Genomic DNA, 14,100 nt, shown 5'->3' on the forward strand with positions numbered 1-14,100 from the left:
AGCGTGGACAACCCCCTTTCTCTTAGTCCTTCTACAGGGCCTGTGATAGCTCCTTAGCAGAGAGGAAACTTCTGTGTTTAGCAAGTTTTTACCTCCAGTAATGAAAGGACTAGTCAAGCATAGAAGAGGAAAGGATTCTCTGCCTTCACCTTGTAACAGTATACATACCCTATCAGAAGCTTCATTTCCTCCTATAGCTACATACATCTTTGGAAAGAAGCTCTAAAACATGGTGGCTCTGAACTGGTGGTGGTTTCTGCTCACTCTGTTAATGCTTGGTCAAAGTGTGAGAGAGCAAAGAGGAAACCCATAGAGTTATTAACTGATTTCATTCTACGTGTCACTACAGAGCTGATCTACTGAAACTGAAGCAGAGGTGAGAAATACCATGCCTAGTTGCTACAGAATAGATGCCAGGTTCCAGAAACACTGCTGTACTGACAATATTCACATTTTTATTGATATTATTCTATTGTTACTGACAGAAATTCAAACAATACACACAACATAATTTAAAATGTATTTATACAACTCGGTTTGGTTTTATTCATTACCACATGACCGTTCACAAAGTGAATGCCAGTAAGAATGAAAAACATAAGATCAGGCCCTTATACCTAAAAATTAAGACCCGAAACATTCCATGAAATGTTATAATTTTCTTTGAAAAAAAATATTCGTTTGTAGCAGTTGTGAAACAGACAATGGTAGAGTAAAAATCTGATTGTGAAACACATTGAGTGTAAAAATTTAATACAAAACAGACCACAGTTTTTGCATGTCAGTATCTACCTTACTTGTATAAAAATCAGGCCCTGAGAGTATTCAGAACCTTGGACGTCTTGAAATAAGTCAGTGTTATCTTGCCTGATAAGGAATGTAGAGAGAAGAGCTGATTCTGGAAAATTAACCTAAGGTGAAGAAAAGATACTTTTCCAAAACATAATGGTGGAAATGGCAGGTCTATGGCTTTTTTAAAGAAAATTTGGTGAAATTTCTTGGCAATTCAGATATGCAGAGAGCATAGAAAGAACACATTCAAAAGTCAGCATTAAATTCCTTTTTATAATTTTTCCCCTGGTTCTGAGATTGCATAAGACACAGTTGAATAAAAGGTGACAAACACTAAGCTTCATCCGTTTTCTGAAAACCCCGTTCTTCTTAGGACCTTGTTACTCAAGCAGGAACACTACAAATGCTGACATTTCATAATAAAAATGTAACTGTATTATGGAAATATCTAATAAAGTTCTAAGACTGAACTGGTCGTATGAAAATGAAAGGTATTTATGATGCAATTATCCCACATAATTGCAAAAAGAGATATATTTCTATTTTCATAGCTTAATGGAAATATGGAGTATAGGTTCTCCGAATTTTCATTGAAACTGATTTAATTTTGACTGGTTTATTGTTCGCTGTCCACGTATCCCAGTGAATCCCAGTTGCAAGAAATCTACCTGTGTAGCGATGAACACCATTAAGATTCGCGAGGCCACACTGGTTGAACCACCACCCAGTGTTATCACTGAAGTTACTGCAGCTCTTCACAGGCTGGTCTTTAATAGTGCACTTTGGCCTGCAGCCGTCATTATCAACATCAAAAGTGCTGAAAGGCATTGAATTCTGGTTATCTTCTTTTCTATATCCTCTAAATGCATCACCTAAGTACAACAGATAAAACAGAAAGATAAAAGAGTTTGTTATGGAGAAACATAACATTTATTACTTGGTGCATACCTCACAAAATTTTCCTCTGAATTCATTAGAGAAATAGATTTCTTCAGATGTGGCTGATGGGCACCAAATGATGAGCTGGCAATGTGTTAAACAAATAGGAAAGAAAATGTACATAATACTGATAAGTACGGAAGATGTTGAAATTCAACAAAACGTCTTTATGTTGTTGCTTTTATTGACACACACCAGCTATGAAGGTTAAGGCTTCTGTCATCAAAGACAGGGGAAGAAAATATAAAAGAAATTAAAAGAGTTGTTTTCCAGTGATGTGCCCAAAGCTCCAGAGTGAGTCATGACATAAAACTGAATTGTGAAAACACAGAGGTCAGTGATTACTGGTTCTGGTGTCTTACTAGAGAAATAACATATCTTACAATTACAGGTAGAGTAAAACACCAACACATTTACAGAATATCGGTTACGTTGGCAATACGGAACATTCTTGCATATTAGTAAATATGAGGGGAAAAAAAAAAAAAAAGAAGTAAGACATGGTGTAATACTTAACACAAATCTTTACACACTTTGTATAGCATGGTATTAAGGCAGGTCTGGAATTGTAAAATAATCTGTATCTATATCAGCCAGTAACTGTTGTACACTGTAGGCCTAATTTGTACTAGTTATTTCTTTCTCTATCCTTTGTACACCACTGTCTGGGCACTTCTGAACTAAGCAAACAACAACATCAGGAAGAATTCCACTAATATCAGCAAATTTGGGATGAGATAATGGAAATCTAAAGAATTGAATCATTAGATAGATATACACAAACACACACAAAATCCCTTATGTATTTTATATATATATTCCATGGACTTGAACTCATTAAAGTTCCTTTCCTTTCCATACTTGTTTTCCTTTATTAAAGGAGTATTTATGCAATTATTATTTCATTGATGACCCTGAAACAATAGAATAAAATGTTTTCTTATTACCCAAAGATTGATGTTGGTATAACCAATCACTACATCATTAACCATTTATCTTTGTTCATAATGCATCAATAGAGAAAAACAAATAAATATTTTCAAAGTTATCTTAACTAAGTATTGATCTTTTGAATGCTTTTTTTTCACATTAAGAAAGGTAGTAGCTTTCTTCAAATACTTTAAAGAAGGAAGTTCTTACCAGCATTTCCTGAATAACGCCCCAAATGGATCTTAAAAGAACATGCTTCATCCTCTATCCAAAATCCATTGTATGATGCATAGGCATGCTTGTCATTTTCTGATTCCAAATCCACATAAAGACTGAAACTAGTGGCTTTTTGATTTACTATGTGAAAAATCTTCCTCAGTCCAAGCCAAAATTCCCCTAAAACACAAATATAATATATAGTCAATAAACTCATAGAAATGGAAAGTGTAAAAGAAAAAAATGGATTCTTCTAGTTTTTCTACTTTCCTTCCTGAACCAAATGTAATAAAAATTGTCTGATAAGTTTATATTCCCTTGAAGGACTAATGAAGGTACAAAGTAATCTTCCTACTTCATTGGGAAAACCGTGGAAAGAATTCCTATGTGTGCATCATCTGTTTTCTCTTTCACATGGAAAAATGTCCACATGAAAACTTTCAAGCGTTCCATATACCTCGGAAGACCACAAAAACGGGATGTGCTGAAGATCCACTTGATTAAGCAGAATTCAGTAGCATTCCCAAGGGCAATACTGAGAAAGGACAGATGTTAGCATTGTATGAAATGCAACAAAACTCGAACCCTGTTCTCAAGATGTGCTGCCTCTGTAAATCACTCTTTTATTCCGTGGAAGGTTGCCCCATATGAGCTGTGCTTTTTTGTGTACTTGAAGAGTTGTGTGCTTTCGTTGCAATCTCAGATAAACTCCTGGAAAAGCAACTGGTTTTACACTTGCTGGATGAAAGGTGGCAGCAAAAAAGTAACATCACAGGTGTGCTGGTATTAGCTACTGAAATATTTCCATTCTCTTCCTAGTTTGCATTCCCTATGGTAAAATACTACTGATTTTTCTCTACTTTAAGGAAATATTTTGCAAATGTGATTAACAGCGATTAAGGCTTTTTTTTTTAAATCTGGGGGGCTAGGGGGGAAGAAAAAAAAAAAAAAGGAGGGAAATGCAATGAATAAGACTGCAACATTTGAAACACCTCTTGTGAGACTGAGGATGGGCAATGGCTAGAGACTCTAGTAGGGTGATAGTTGTTATCGAGAAGATCACACATTAGATTTTATCAAAAACCTCCTAAGTATAAATAAGACCTTTAAGAAACAAGAACTTTACTCTCTATAAAACTAAAAATCCCACACAATTTAGTGGAAAGTAGCTCACATAAAGACAGCAGAAATGTTGGGTCCAAGCACTTTAGAGTATTTGAAATTAATACCAGAAAGGTCACCAAATCCATCCAGATACTCAGACCATGGTCTTTGAAATGGAATGATTCCATCAGTTCTTTTCTGAATCACAGTCCATCCACCTCCTTGAAAATCCATGTCGCACAAAACCTAAAATAGACATAGATACGATTAACATTTCTTGAAGCAGCTGTTATGAAGAAAACACTTCAATTAAATAAGGTGGATTATTCAGAGTTTTGCCAAGTGACATAACTTTCAAATATCTTAACAAAAACCTCAAAGAAAATAAAAAATGAAGCTGCAGTATCTTCTTATATGTTCTTGCTGGACTGCTTGATTAGGGTATTTCCTCAAGCAGTAGAAAGTGTTGTGTGCAAATGTCTGCTCATATCATATATAATAAATAAGCTTTGATAAATGTTACTGTGTATCAATAACAGCATGAAGTGGAAGCAACATGCAATGTCATGTATTAATCATGCAAAATATTACAGATACAGGCACTAACATGGAATATACCTTTATTTCAGCAAAGCAAAACAGACACAGCTTCTTATGTGTTCTCCCTCACCATCATACCTTCTACCCCCAGAAATGCTGTGTGATGCCTGAGAAATGCCCATAACAGTGAGGGAATGGAAAAAGAAATAACAATAAGCCAGTATATCATAATTTATGCTGGAGCAGCAAAAAATTCCACATAAAGGGCCCCAATCCAGGAAAGTCCCAATGTGAACATTTAACAGCCTGCAACTGAGCAATGCCACTGAATACACGAGATCAGCTCTCAGATTTCTGAGTCTTTGTGAGTCTTCGCTAAATTTGGTGCCCAACAGCACGTCAAATGGCAGTGGTCCAGCTGCCCTCTGCTATGGAGTATCACATTATGTGGCAGATTTTCTCCTCAGCCCATTTAATTTTAGATGTGTAATTGAGTTCCCGAAGTTGGGCATCTTATTGCCCTTGTCTCCCCTGTAATCCCCCTTATACAGAGAAATGTGTGTTCGTAGTGTGGCTCTGCAAAACCAAGATCTAAATCACCCTCTGCAGGTGTCAGTCACCTTCTTATCTACGAAAGAGCCCCTAAACCTTTGGCTGCTCTCCAGGGATTTCAGATAAACGCCTAAAGTCAGCTGGAATGTATCCAGGTGACTCTGGGGATTTTTCAGGTACGTCCCAGTGCCAGTGCTTGACCAGCTCTAATGGGGATTAGAAAGCCTGGGCATCCTAATGCACATTGGACATTTAGACACTGCACTACCTAGGCTGTTCAAAGTAGTTCTGGGGGATGCTATGCTTAATTAGTGTTCAAGATCAGGCTCATTTGTAAGCGTCTCCCAATGATATCAGGAGAATTAACCTGGAACATGCTTATCGCTGTGTAGCCATTAAGCTATTTGTGATAACAAAAGTAAGTTCAGAACATAATTATTGCCTGTCACCAAATAATAACAGTAAGCAGATGCACAGGTGATGGAGTAAAGTAGATGGTTTTTGTTTATGTTACAGGGAATGAGCACAATGCAATATGTTTCAGAAAAGAGACATGTGCAGTCTTAGCCAGTTGCTAAAAGTAGAGTTTAGGTGGAAGTCAGTTTAACCCTCAAAAAATGGTGGTGGTCTATGCTTTATGTGTTGCACTCCCACTGCCTGTACCACCCAGAGATTTTCCAGAAAACCGAAGACTTGTTCCTTGGCAGGAACACATCAACATCACATTCAGAACCTCTGTGACTTGACAACATCTTCTCTAGGAAAGACAGGAAAGCAACAGTACAGAGTTGCAATGTGATCTAATATAACCTGGGGAATCTCGGATTCTCAAGTAAGTCACGGTCATTGGATGCGTTTGGCGACCCTTGCAACACAAATAATGAATGAATTATAGTAATGGTCATGTGCACAAAAGAAAATTATGGGCTTTATTCCCTGTAGAACCACATGCTTATTTCAGTCACCCAAGGAGGGCGGAACTGGAATAAAAAGAAATACAGAAGATTCCAAAATTAATATTTAGATGCAAAGACATAAAACTCATTAAAAATAATCTCATTGCCTCATCCACTGTCTTGAGAAGATGATTGCGTGCTTGGCTGCTCCTCTCGCTCTGACTCAGAAACACGAAGAGGAGCCCACTTGGTCACAACAGCAATCTTCAGTCCAATGTAAATCAGTGGGAGTGTTGATAGTTCTCAGAAGGAGCAGATTTGGCTCTACAGGAAAGCTCATCAGCCAATTATTTAGATATGGCACCAAAACTTATGCCAGCTAAGAATATGCGGTAGATACACAAAAAGTCATTGCTGTGTAGTTTCTTTAATGCTTTATATGCAGGAAATTATGCTATTTTCTTTCTCAAAGTGTTATAATAGTTAATCTTCTTTCCAGCTTGTTCTATGTCTCATGTTGTACAAGGGATGAGGGGCATTACTGTGCCAGGTACAATTTAAATTAAATGAGCAGGAGGATGCTTCTACTGAATATTTATTCCATCTCTAATGTGTGTAAGAGGTATATTCCAAACAGCTGTTTAGTTTGTCTGACCCAGTTTAGAAATATCATTGATCTAAATTTACTAATCAGAGAGTATCAGAAAGTGATCAGAATTCAATTTTCTGAAAGCAAAAGTGGTTTTAATTGCTTTATGTTTGAATACTCAGACAAAAACCCATTTGGGACTGATTTTCTGAGAGGAGGAGAACCTGCCACTGGCACTGGAAATGGCTATTCTTAGAGGTCCCAGAATTCAGGTTTCAATTAGCCCCAGTTAGGCATCAAAAATCAATACTCACTTTTGAAAACATGAGGTTTCAAACATGAAAACATAAGAACAAAATCAAGTTGTCAAATGGTTTTCTTCACTTATATCTTTATGTAAATGATTATAAAGAAATTTTGCTTTAGATTCAGTTACATTTAAAGTGCAGCTTATTGCTGAAAAGATCCTTACTGAAATAAATTGTTTCATGCTGGCTTTGTTTTCTGGTTTTCACTTTCTTACTATGGTTTTCTGCCTCTTTGTATTTTTCATATTTTTCTGGTCTTCAGAACTTCCAGAACTCTTGGCTATTGGCCCCTTAAAATGCATTACAATTCTTGTTTATGATTTAGTATCTTGATATTTTTATCCATCTATCATTCCTCTTGTACCCTTTTTATGTTTCAACACATGGAAGAATTTGCATTAAACAGTTTTCCTTAAAACAGCATTAATTATGGAACACATATTTTAGATATTTTTCTCTGATAACATTTTGGCACTATCTTTTCAGTTCTGTGTAACATCTACCAGACAAGAAATTAGACACTCATTTCATGAGTGCAGATGTTTCTTCTCATTATTTATTGTTACCTTGTGTTTTTAATCAAATTATGATGATTTTTCCTTTTGTTTCTCATTCTCCTTAAGGAACCTTTCCACTCATATCTGATTTGCAGATTCTGGCAATATCTTTAAATGTGGAAAAGTACCAAAAAGTACTTTTGAACTAAAAGGAGTTTTATAATTTCATATTTATTTGCCAAAAGCTGTAAGTGACCTGAGAAGTCACTTTTCTCACACAGATTAGTCATATCATCTCTCAGGAAAAGTAATTTGGGTGAGGTATGAATATTTCCTCAACATAATCCCCCTCAATCCAGAAGAAGTTCTTAACCAGATGCATTTTGTGCTATGGTTCAGCTGGGGGTGAGGCAGGCAGCGTTTTCTTCATACTATAAATACGGTTGTTCTGTGAACACTTCTGCCTGTCTTTACCTTTTGTTTACCTGGAAGGAACTTGCTGATGAGTTACAGATCTTTTCCAGGAGCTCACAGAATGATAAAGTTTTCTATCAGGGGTCTGTGGAACCAAGTCCATTTTTTTTTGAGATCTCAGAGTACTTCTGAAGCCTTTTCATAATCAGTTTGAGGTCTTTTATTTGTAACATTTCGTAGGGTTCCAATTGGCTAGAGATAAAGGATTCGTCCCTTGTTATATATAAAGGAAGACTATACAGTTAGATATTAAATTTTGCTATTTATTAGCTGGCTTAAACTCCACATTTTTTCTCTAAAAACTAAAGACCCAGCATGTGCTGCAAAATTAAAGGTTTGAGAGTGTCATATCTGTCTTTCCACTATGCATAAGGACTTTCCTAAGTAGAACAGCCTGAAAGGAAATAAACAGACAAAACAAAGTATTTTGTTTATGCATGGATTGCAATGTCCTGAGCCTGAGGAAATTAACCCAAAACTCTCTTCTCCTAGATAAGCACTATAATTCTGAGCAATTACAGCAACTCCAAGCTGGTAGTGACTGCTGCACTTCATGCTGAATTTCCTCCTCTTAAGAATGTATATCCTGCAAACTGGATATAAATACTAAAGTCTAGATGCCTCTCTGCATCAAAACTAAGTTATAATGATGCTCAGGCAAGAACTAAACACTTACTCCTCAAACTAATATACATCTGCACCTATATTTAGATGTCTATAGAACAGCATGGTCTAAGCTATAGGCATCAGCAGAGTCACCTCTCAAGAGCAGGCAACACTATACAATCATCCAGCAGAATAATTCAAAAAGCCAAAGGTCCTGTTTTAGGAGCCAAGTAGATCAGTCTCTTGGCTCCTCAGTTTTCCAACTCTAAAATAGAAAAGAACGGCATTTCTCAATGTCCAAAAGGGGTGCTGGAAAGTATCTTTGGTTTTCCTCTTTGGTACATTTTTGACTCTATGCAAAAACTGATGATGGGATCTTATTACAAAGCTTAAATTTCTTTGTAGAAACTGAGAAACTTGTCAAAATTATAGTAATGGTAGACACAGTTGGGTGATTTAATACATTTCTTATTCATCTCTTGAGAAATTGTCAAGGAAAACATTTTAAATCTATTAAATAGATTCTAAGGGCATATTTTCAAGCAAATTGTCACTACCCCGAGAGATAAATTTATTACCTCAAAAGGATAATTTGATCCTTCTGGATGGATAATGTACAGACCAGTTGGAGTTTTTGAAACTGAACCAACGGTATCTTTAATATGAGTGCAATCCAACCCTAGAGAATAAAGTATTTGATGAAGTTTGTTAGTAAAATACATTAGAAAAACTAAATACAGCTTAAGCATAGAATATTACTTTTCTTGGTAACGTATGAATGATCTCATATCATATTTTCTTGTCATGCAAACTTTAAAATCATGTTTTGTCATGAATTTACCTTACAAATGCAAATTCCCTGAACTCCAGTAAGCTCAGAAAGAAGCATAAGTTACATTGTATAGAGAAGGTTCCTTCTACTCTTAACTGATATGGTACAGACACGGAAAATTATTTATCTGGGTCTTATTTGGGTAACACTGGTACTGAGTAAAAAGACATATTATCTGGGGAAGGATGTCTTTGTCCTGCAAATATTTGTATTTATACCTGTAAGAGCATTTATATCATCATGTATGCGTAAAAACCCATTTGCTTCTAAGTGTTAAGCCAGGTCTGCATTAACCATACTCAAGCAAGCAGTTTCTCTGGCCAGCAGGACTGCTTAGAGGTGATGTTTCATTTAGCTGGGGTGGGCACTACAAAGATTAACTCTCTGGTGCACAAGTGACTTCAATCTCATTTGAAGAACAGTATTGCAAATGTTGAGAACACTTTATTTCATTACAAAAGGAAGTCCCATTTAGCAACATCTGACTGCTTGTAAACTGATGATCATACTTGGTATTTTGCATAAAAATCAGCAAGATGTCCAAAATCATCAGTTGCAAATGATTTAAAGCAGTTTTTACGATGACATTCTTAAACAGTTCACAACTTTTCCAGAGTTTACATGTGCATACCAACACAAAATAAATACTGTAATTATTATAATGGCTTGCTTTTGCTTTCATTAGTTCTTCATCAAGATACAAAGATAAAAAGGAGAAGAGGTCAAGACTAAACGTGAAAAATACTTACCATGAGATTGAACTGCTTTGTAAGAAACTGGATCCAAATGCTTTCTCAAAACTTCTGCATTCAAAAGAAGTATTCTGTTCATGAGCTCATTTACCTGCAAATTCAAATAAAAGATCTTTAAATAGGTTGTTCTGAGGAATTTCACATTCTAAAGTTGTTCTTTTTGATTCCTAATAAATATAATCTGAAGTTAATTTTTGTGATGGGTTAGCGATTCATGCCTTCATTAGGTGAACTTGCCAAATTTTTTACTTTTTGCATCCAAAATCATCTTTAGACATGATTCCAGTTGCTCCAGGAAAAGTCTTTCAGTTTGATTAAGGCTTTTTATCCATACTGAGTGAGTGCACAGTGCTTGTAAACTACTGTCAGAGTTCATGATCACGTAAATGTCATCTACACAAACATGACAGCACTGCAGGTAGCAATCAATGCAGAGGGTTGGCCCATCACCCACTCTACTGCCATGCAGGCCACCAAGTTATGGACCAGGTGGTGCTAATCACTCCTTGTAGACATGAAACTCACATCTTACCCGAGCTACAGTTTTAATGGCAATAAAAATGCTTTGTTTTCCTCAATTACACAATATCTGTAGTGATAAATAATACTAAAAATCTTAACGATAAAGAAAACATTACCTGGTTGGAAAGGTAATCCAAGGACGACTGTTGATCATCCATCATGTTTCTTACCAGTTTTTTTGTACTTCTTGCATATTCAACAAGAGAGTTCTGCAAATTTCCTTTAAAAGAAAGATATTCATGCACTTTGTTATTGTAAATCTAGAAATATTCTTGACTGAATAATGACACGTTTATTTATGATATATATAAGAGGATAATGAAGGTGTTTAACCTCAGGTTACCTAAAAGTTAAATTAAAGTAGTACAGAGACCATAGCTTAAATCCAAAGATGCTAAGAACCTCAGCCTCACTGGTTGCAGTGAAGACATCTTAAGGAGAAATGGATCTTCTTAAAAATTGAAGAAGAATTTCATCTTATCCTTGAGTAACTTGGATAAGCAGTTAATGTATACCACAAAAATACAAATGTAAATGATAAAAGAAAAATACATAATGTTTCTGGTCATCCTACATTTTCCCATTCACTCTGCTACTTATTCATGCTCCTGTTTTTTTGCCCTTATGTTAAAAATGCAAAAAGTAAACTTGTCAGGTAATTAATAATACACATGGAAAGACAAGAATTTTAACAAATTTCTCTGTGGCTGATTACATCATTTGCTGTGTAGTTTGTCAAGGCAGTGAACAGACAATGTCCTGTATAGATATCTATAAGGGGCGAGTTGAAGCACACATTTCCTCTCACTTAACTAACTCTCATACACATAAGTACGATGCTTAAATGATGAACAGACACCCTACTCTTCCTGTCTAATGGAGAGAGCTACCGACATTCCGAGGGTAACCCAGGCCTGGATTTGCCTGTTCTCACCCATGATGAGAGAAACAAGCATCATTATACTTTAACTTGGTCACAGCAGCTGCACCCCAAAAACACAGCACCCCAAATTAGCTGAACAGGACTCAGCCTGGGCAGGAGCATCAAAGGCTGTCACATTTGCTCAAGGAGATATAAAAATAAATGAGCACAGCATAGCGTAGCATAGCAGAGGATTGCATAGCATGGCATGGCATAGCTTGTCGCTGAGAGTATTCTTTATGAATACATACTGCACATGTAATGCTTTTCCCCTCGTAAAATTTTAGCTTGAACATCACACGGTACAACGCATTGTTCTTTTTGTTTTGAAATATCTGCAGATTTATTTTTCTCTTCTGCCTTGAGTGGCTTCTCCACAGCTCCAACATTCCTTGTGCCCTGTTGTACCAAACAATGGAGGGGGAAATAAATGTATCATAAAGCAAATATAAAATAGCTCCATCTGCCAAAATGAAGTAGATTACTCCATGGATCTTCCTTCAGAACCTGGGGTTTTAAAGTTTTATCAAATTATAAAAGACAGAGCTGAGGTCAAGGCCTCTCAGGTGTCTTCTACTTAGCCATACTGCACAAAATAAAGAGTTTCAGAGGTAAACAATAAGCTCTACAAATTTAAAAAAACAGCAACAACGTTTCTGGTCAAGTATTCTACCTGTGAGCACTGTGAACTGGAGGCAAGAACTTGCAAATCTCGCATTTAAGAAGCTCACATTTTAGGAATCACCACACCCAACAGACATCTCACATGCTAACAAAGGGATTTCCACTGGAAAGGAGCAGGCTTTGGGATTTACCACATATTATTAGCAAAACACTCTCTAGAAAAACACTCTCTTAAAAAGTCTCTATTTACTTAGACTCAGATCATGGAAATACTTGCACAAGTTATTAATCTATGCACACAAGCAATCCCAAGCAGATTTGCAGACAAACCCAACATTAAAAAATATATTTTAAATGCTCTTTAAAGGAAAAAATAAGGAATAGTATTCACAGGCATACAACTACCTGCAAGAATAGCAATAAAAGCATTGGTAAAAGTAGTTAAACCTGTTAATGTTATTTTACAATAATATTGTTGTATTTAATATTTGTTCTTCCATGGTGCTATTTGACATAAAATAAAGGAATGCCTCTGACTCATCACTTAAAGAAATGCTAAAAGCAATTCCTGAACTATGTGTCATTGTAAAATGACTAAGAAATGTATTTTCAGTTCGGTCTTTGTTTGTTGATCCCATAATCTCAGCAAAGCATTCTAGTATGTTCACAGACTGTATTTTCAAATGAAAACAGGACCCTTAGAAAACATAAAGATTTTAATGAAAAAGAAAACTTCTTTAGACTTGAATATATCTTCAATAATTTTTTTTTTCCTTTCCTGCTTCAGGTTTCTCTTTGTGATATTGGCACAACAAACACTGGCAAAATACTCAACAGGTTTTTTCCTGATATTTGCTTTTTAAAAGCGAAAGTAAAAATTACATAAAACTGTTAAGAAGATTTTACAAAAAAAAAAAAAGCTTTCTGAATTATTAATGTAACTGCGTTTTGTGTCTAGATATAAATGCTAGAGAACTAAAATAATATGAGGTTTTTTTAATTTTGAAATAAGCACAAAATGAAGAAGAATTCTACAAGAGTTATAAACGGATCACTTCAAACTATGGTTTGTTCCAGGGCTTTATCACAGCTACTCACCAGATGTTCAATTAAATACTGTCAAGCAAATATTTTTAACCAATATTTATGGTTAACAAAAGCCAACATGAAACAGGCACTTAAATCTGACCTCGGCAATTCAAGCAAAAACTGTGACTCTGCCAAACACAACAGTTACTCTGCATTTACAGTCATGCAGATGTGATTTAAAATATAATCTAACAACCGACTCTTGATGAAGGACAGGAAGACAAAGATGTTCTGATATACTGAATTCCTCCAGTTTCAATGTAGCTCCTTCTCTCTATCTGAAAATACCCGATTCTTCTGTATTTTCACATCTATCCTGAATAAAGCAATGTACATTTTAAAAACATCTCACTTTTCTGAGAAATCCTTCACTTACATCCATTATCCTATCTAAGCAAAGTAATTGAAACTCTTACCTTAGATGAGCAAGGCTTGACATTACTTAGGATAGTCTCTCCGCAGCTGAACAAAAAAATATTAAGACAAATCAATGAAGTTACCCCAAAGCAGTTCATCTTTGAATTGAAGAAATGCAAATGTTTTCATGGGTTTCAAATTTCTGTGGAAAGGATTGTACACTATGAAGTCCTGAGCTAACTATTCGGGAATGTCTACAGCACAAAGAGCAGCCAGCACATCACTCCTTTAATGCCTGGATTTAATAAACCACATTTCAACTGCATAGTAGATTTTAAATACTACCGCTTGTATCCTGAGAGCAATTAGTGCTTATCACCCTTACATAACACATCAAACACTTTTTTCTTTGTGATACCACTGTGACAGATTTTCTTATATGCTATTTTTGAACAGTGCTATATATTTGGTATTGAGTAGTCTGGGCTACTTGAAAGAAAAATAAGTATTAATCGATGTTTTCATCTTTTTACAAAGGTTTTTATCATTAAAATGAAGT

The 14,100-nt window shown here is 35.7% G+C and overlaps 1 protein-coding gene across 1 annotated transcript; it reads right to left on the reverse strand.

Moving 5' to 3' along the window:
• Nucleotides 1-488: 488 nt before the first annotated feature.
• ANGPTL5 (angiopoietin like 5) lies at nt 489-13,823 on the reverse strand. The gene is made up of 8 exons (XM_065859526.2): nt 13,601-13,823; nt 11,723-11,870; nt 10,666-10,769; nt 10,025-10,118; nt 9,022-9,122; nt 4,107-4,227; nt 2,872-3,057; nt 489-1,664 (listed from the first exon to the last, which is right to left on the reverse strand). The coding sequence occupies exons 1-8, from the start codon at nt 13,697-13,699 to the stop codon at nt 1,345-1,347; spliced, it is 1,173 nt and encodes a 390-aa protein (XP_065715598.1). The 5' UTR covers nt 13,700-13,823; the 3' UTR covers nt 489-1,344.
• Between the last annotated feature and the right edge of the window lie 277 nt (nt 13,824-14,100).

This window comes from Patagioenas fasciata, chromosome 1, assembly GCF_037038585.1.
Source record: "Patagioenas fasciata isolate bPatFas1 chromosome 1, bPatFas1.hap1, whole genome shotgun sequence".
Classification (NCBI taxonomy): Eukaryota; Metazoa; Chordata; class Aves; order Columbiformes; family Columbidae; genus Patagioenas; species Patagioenas fasciata.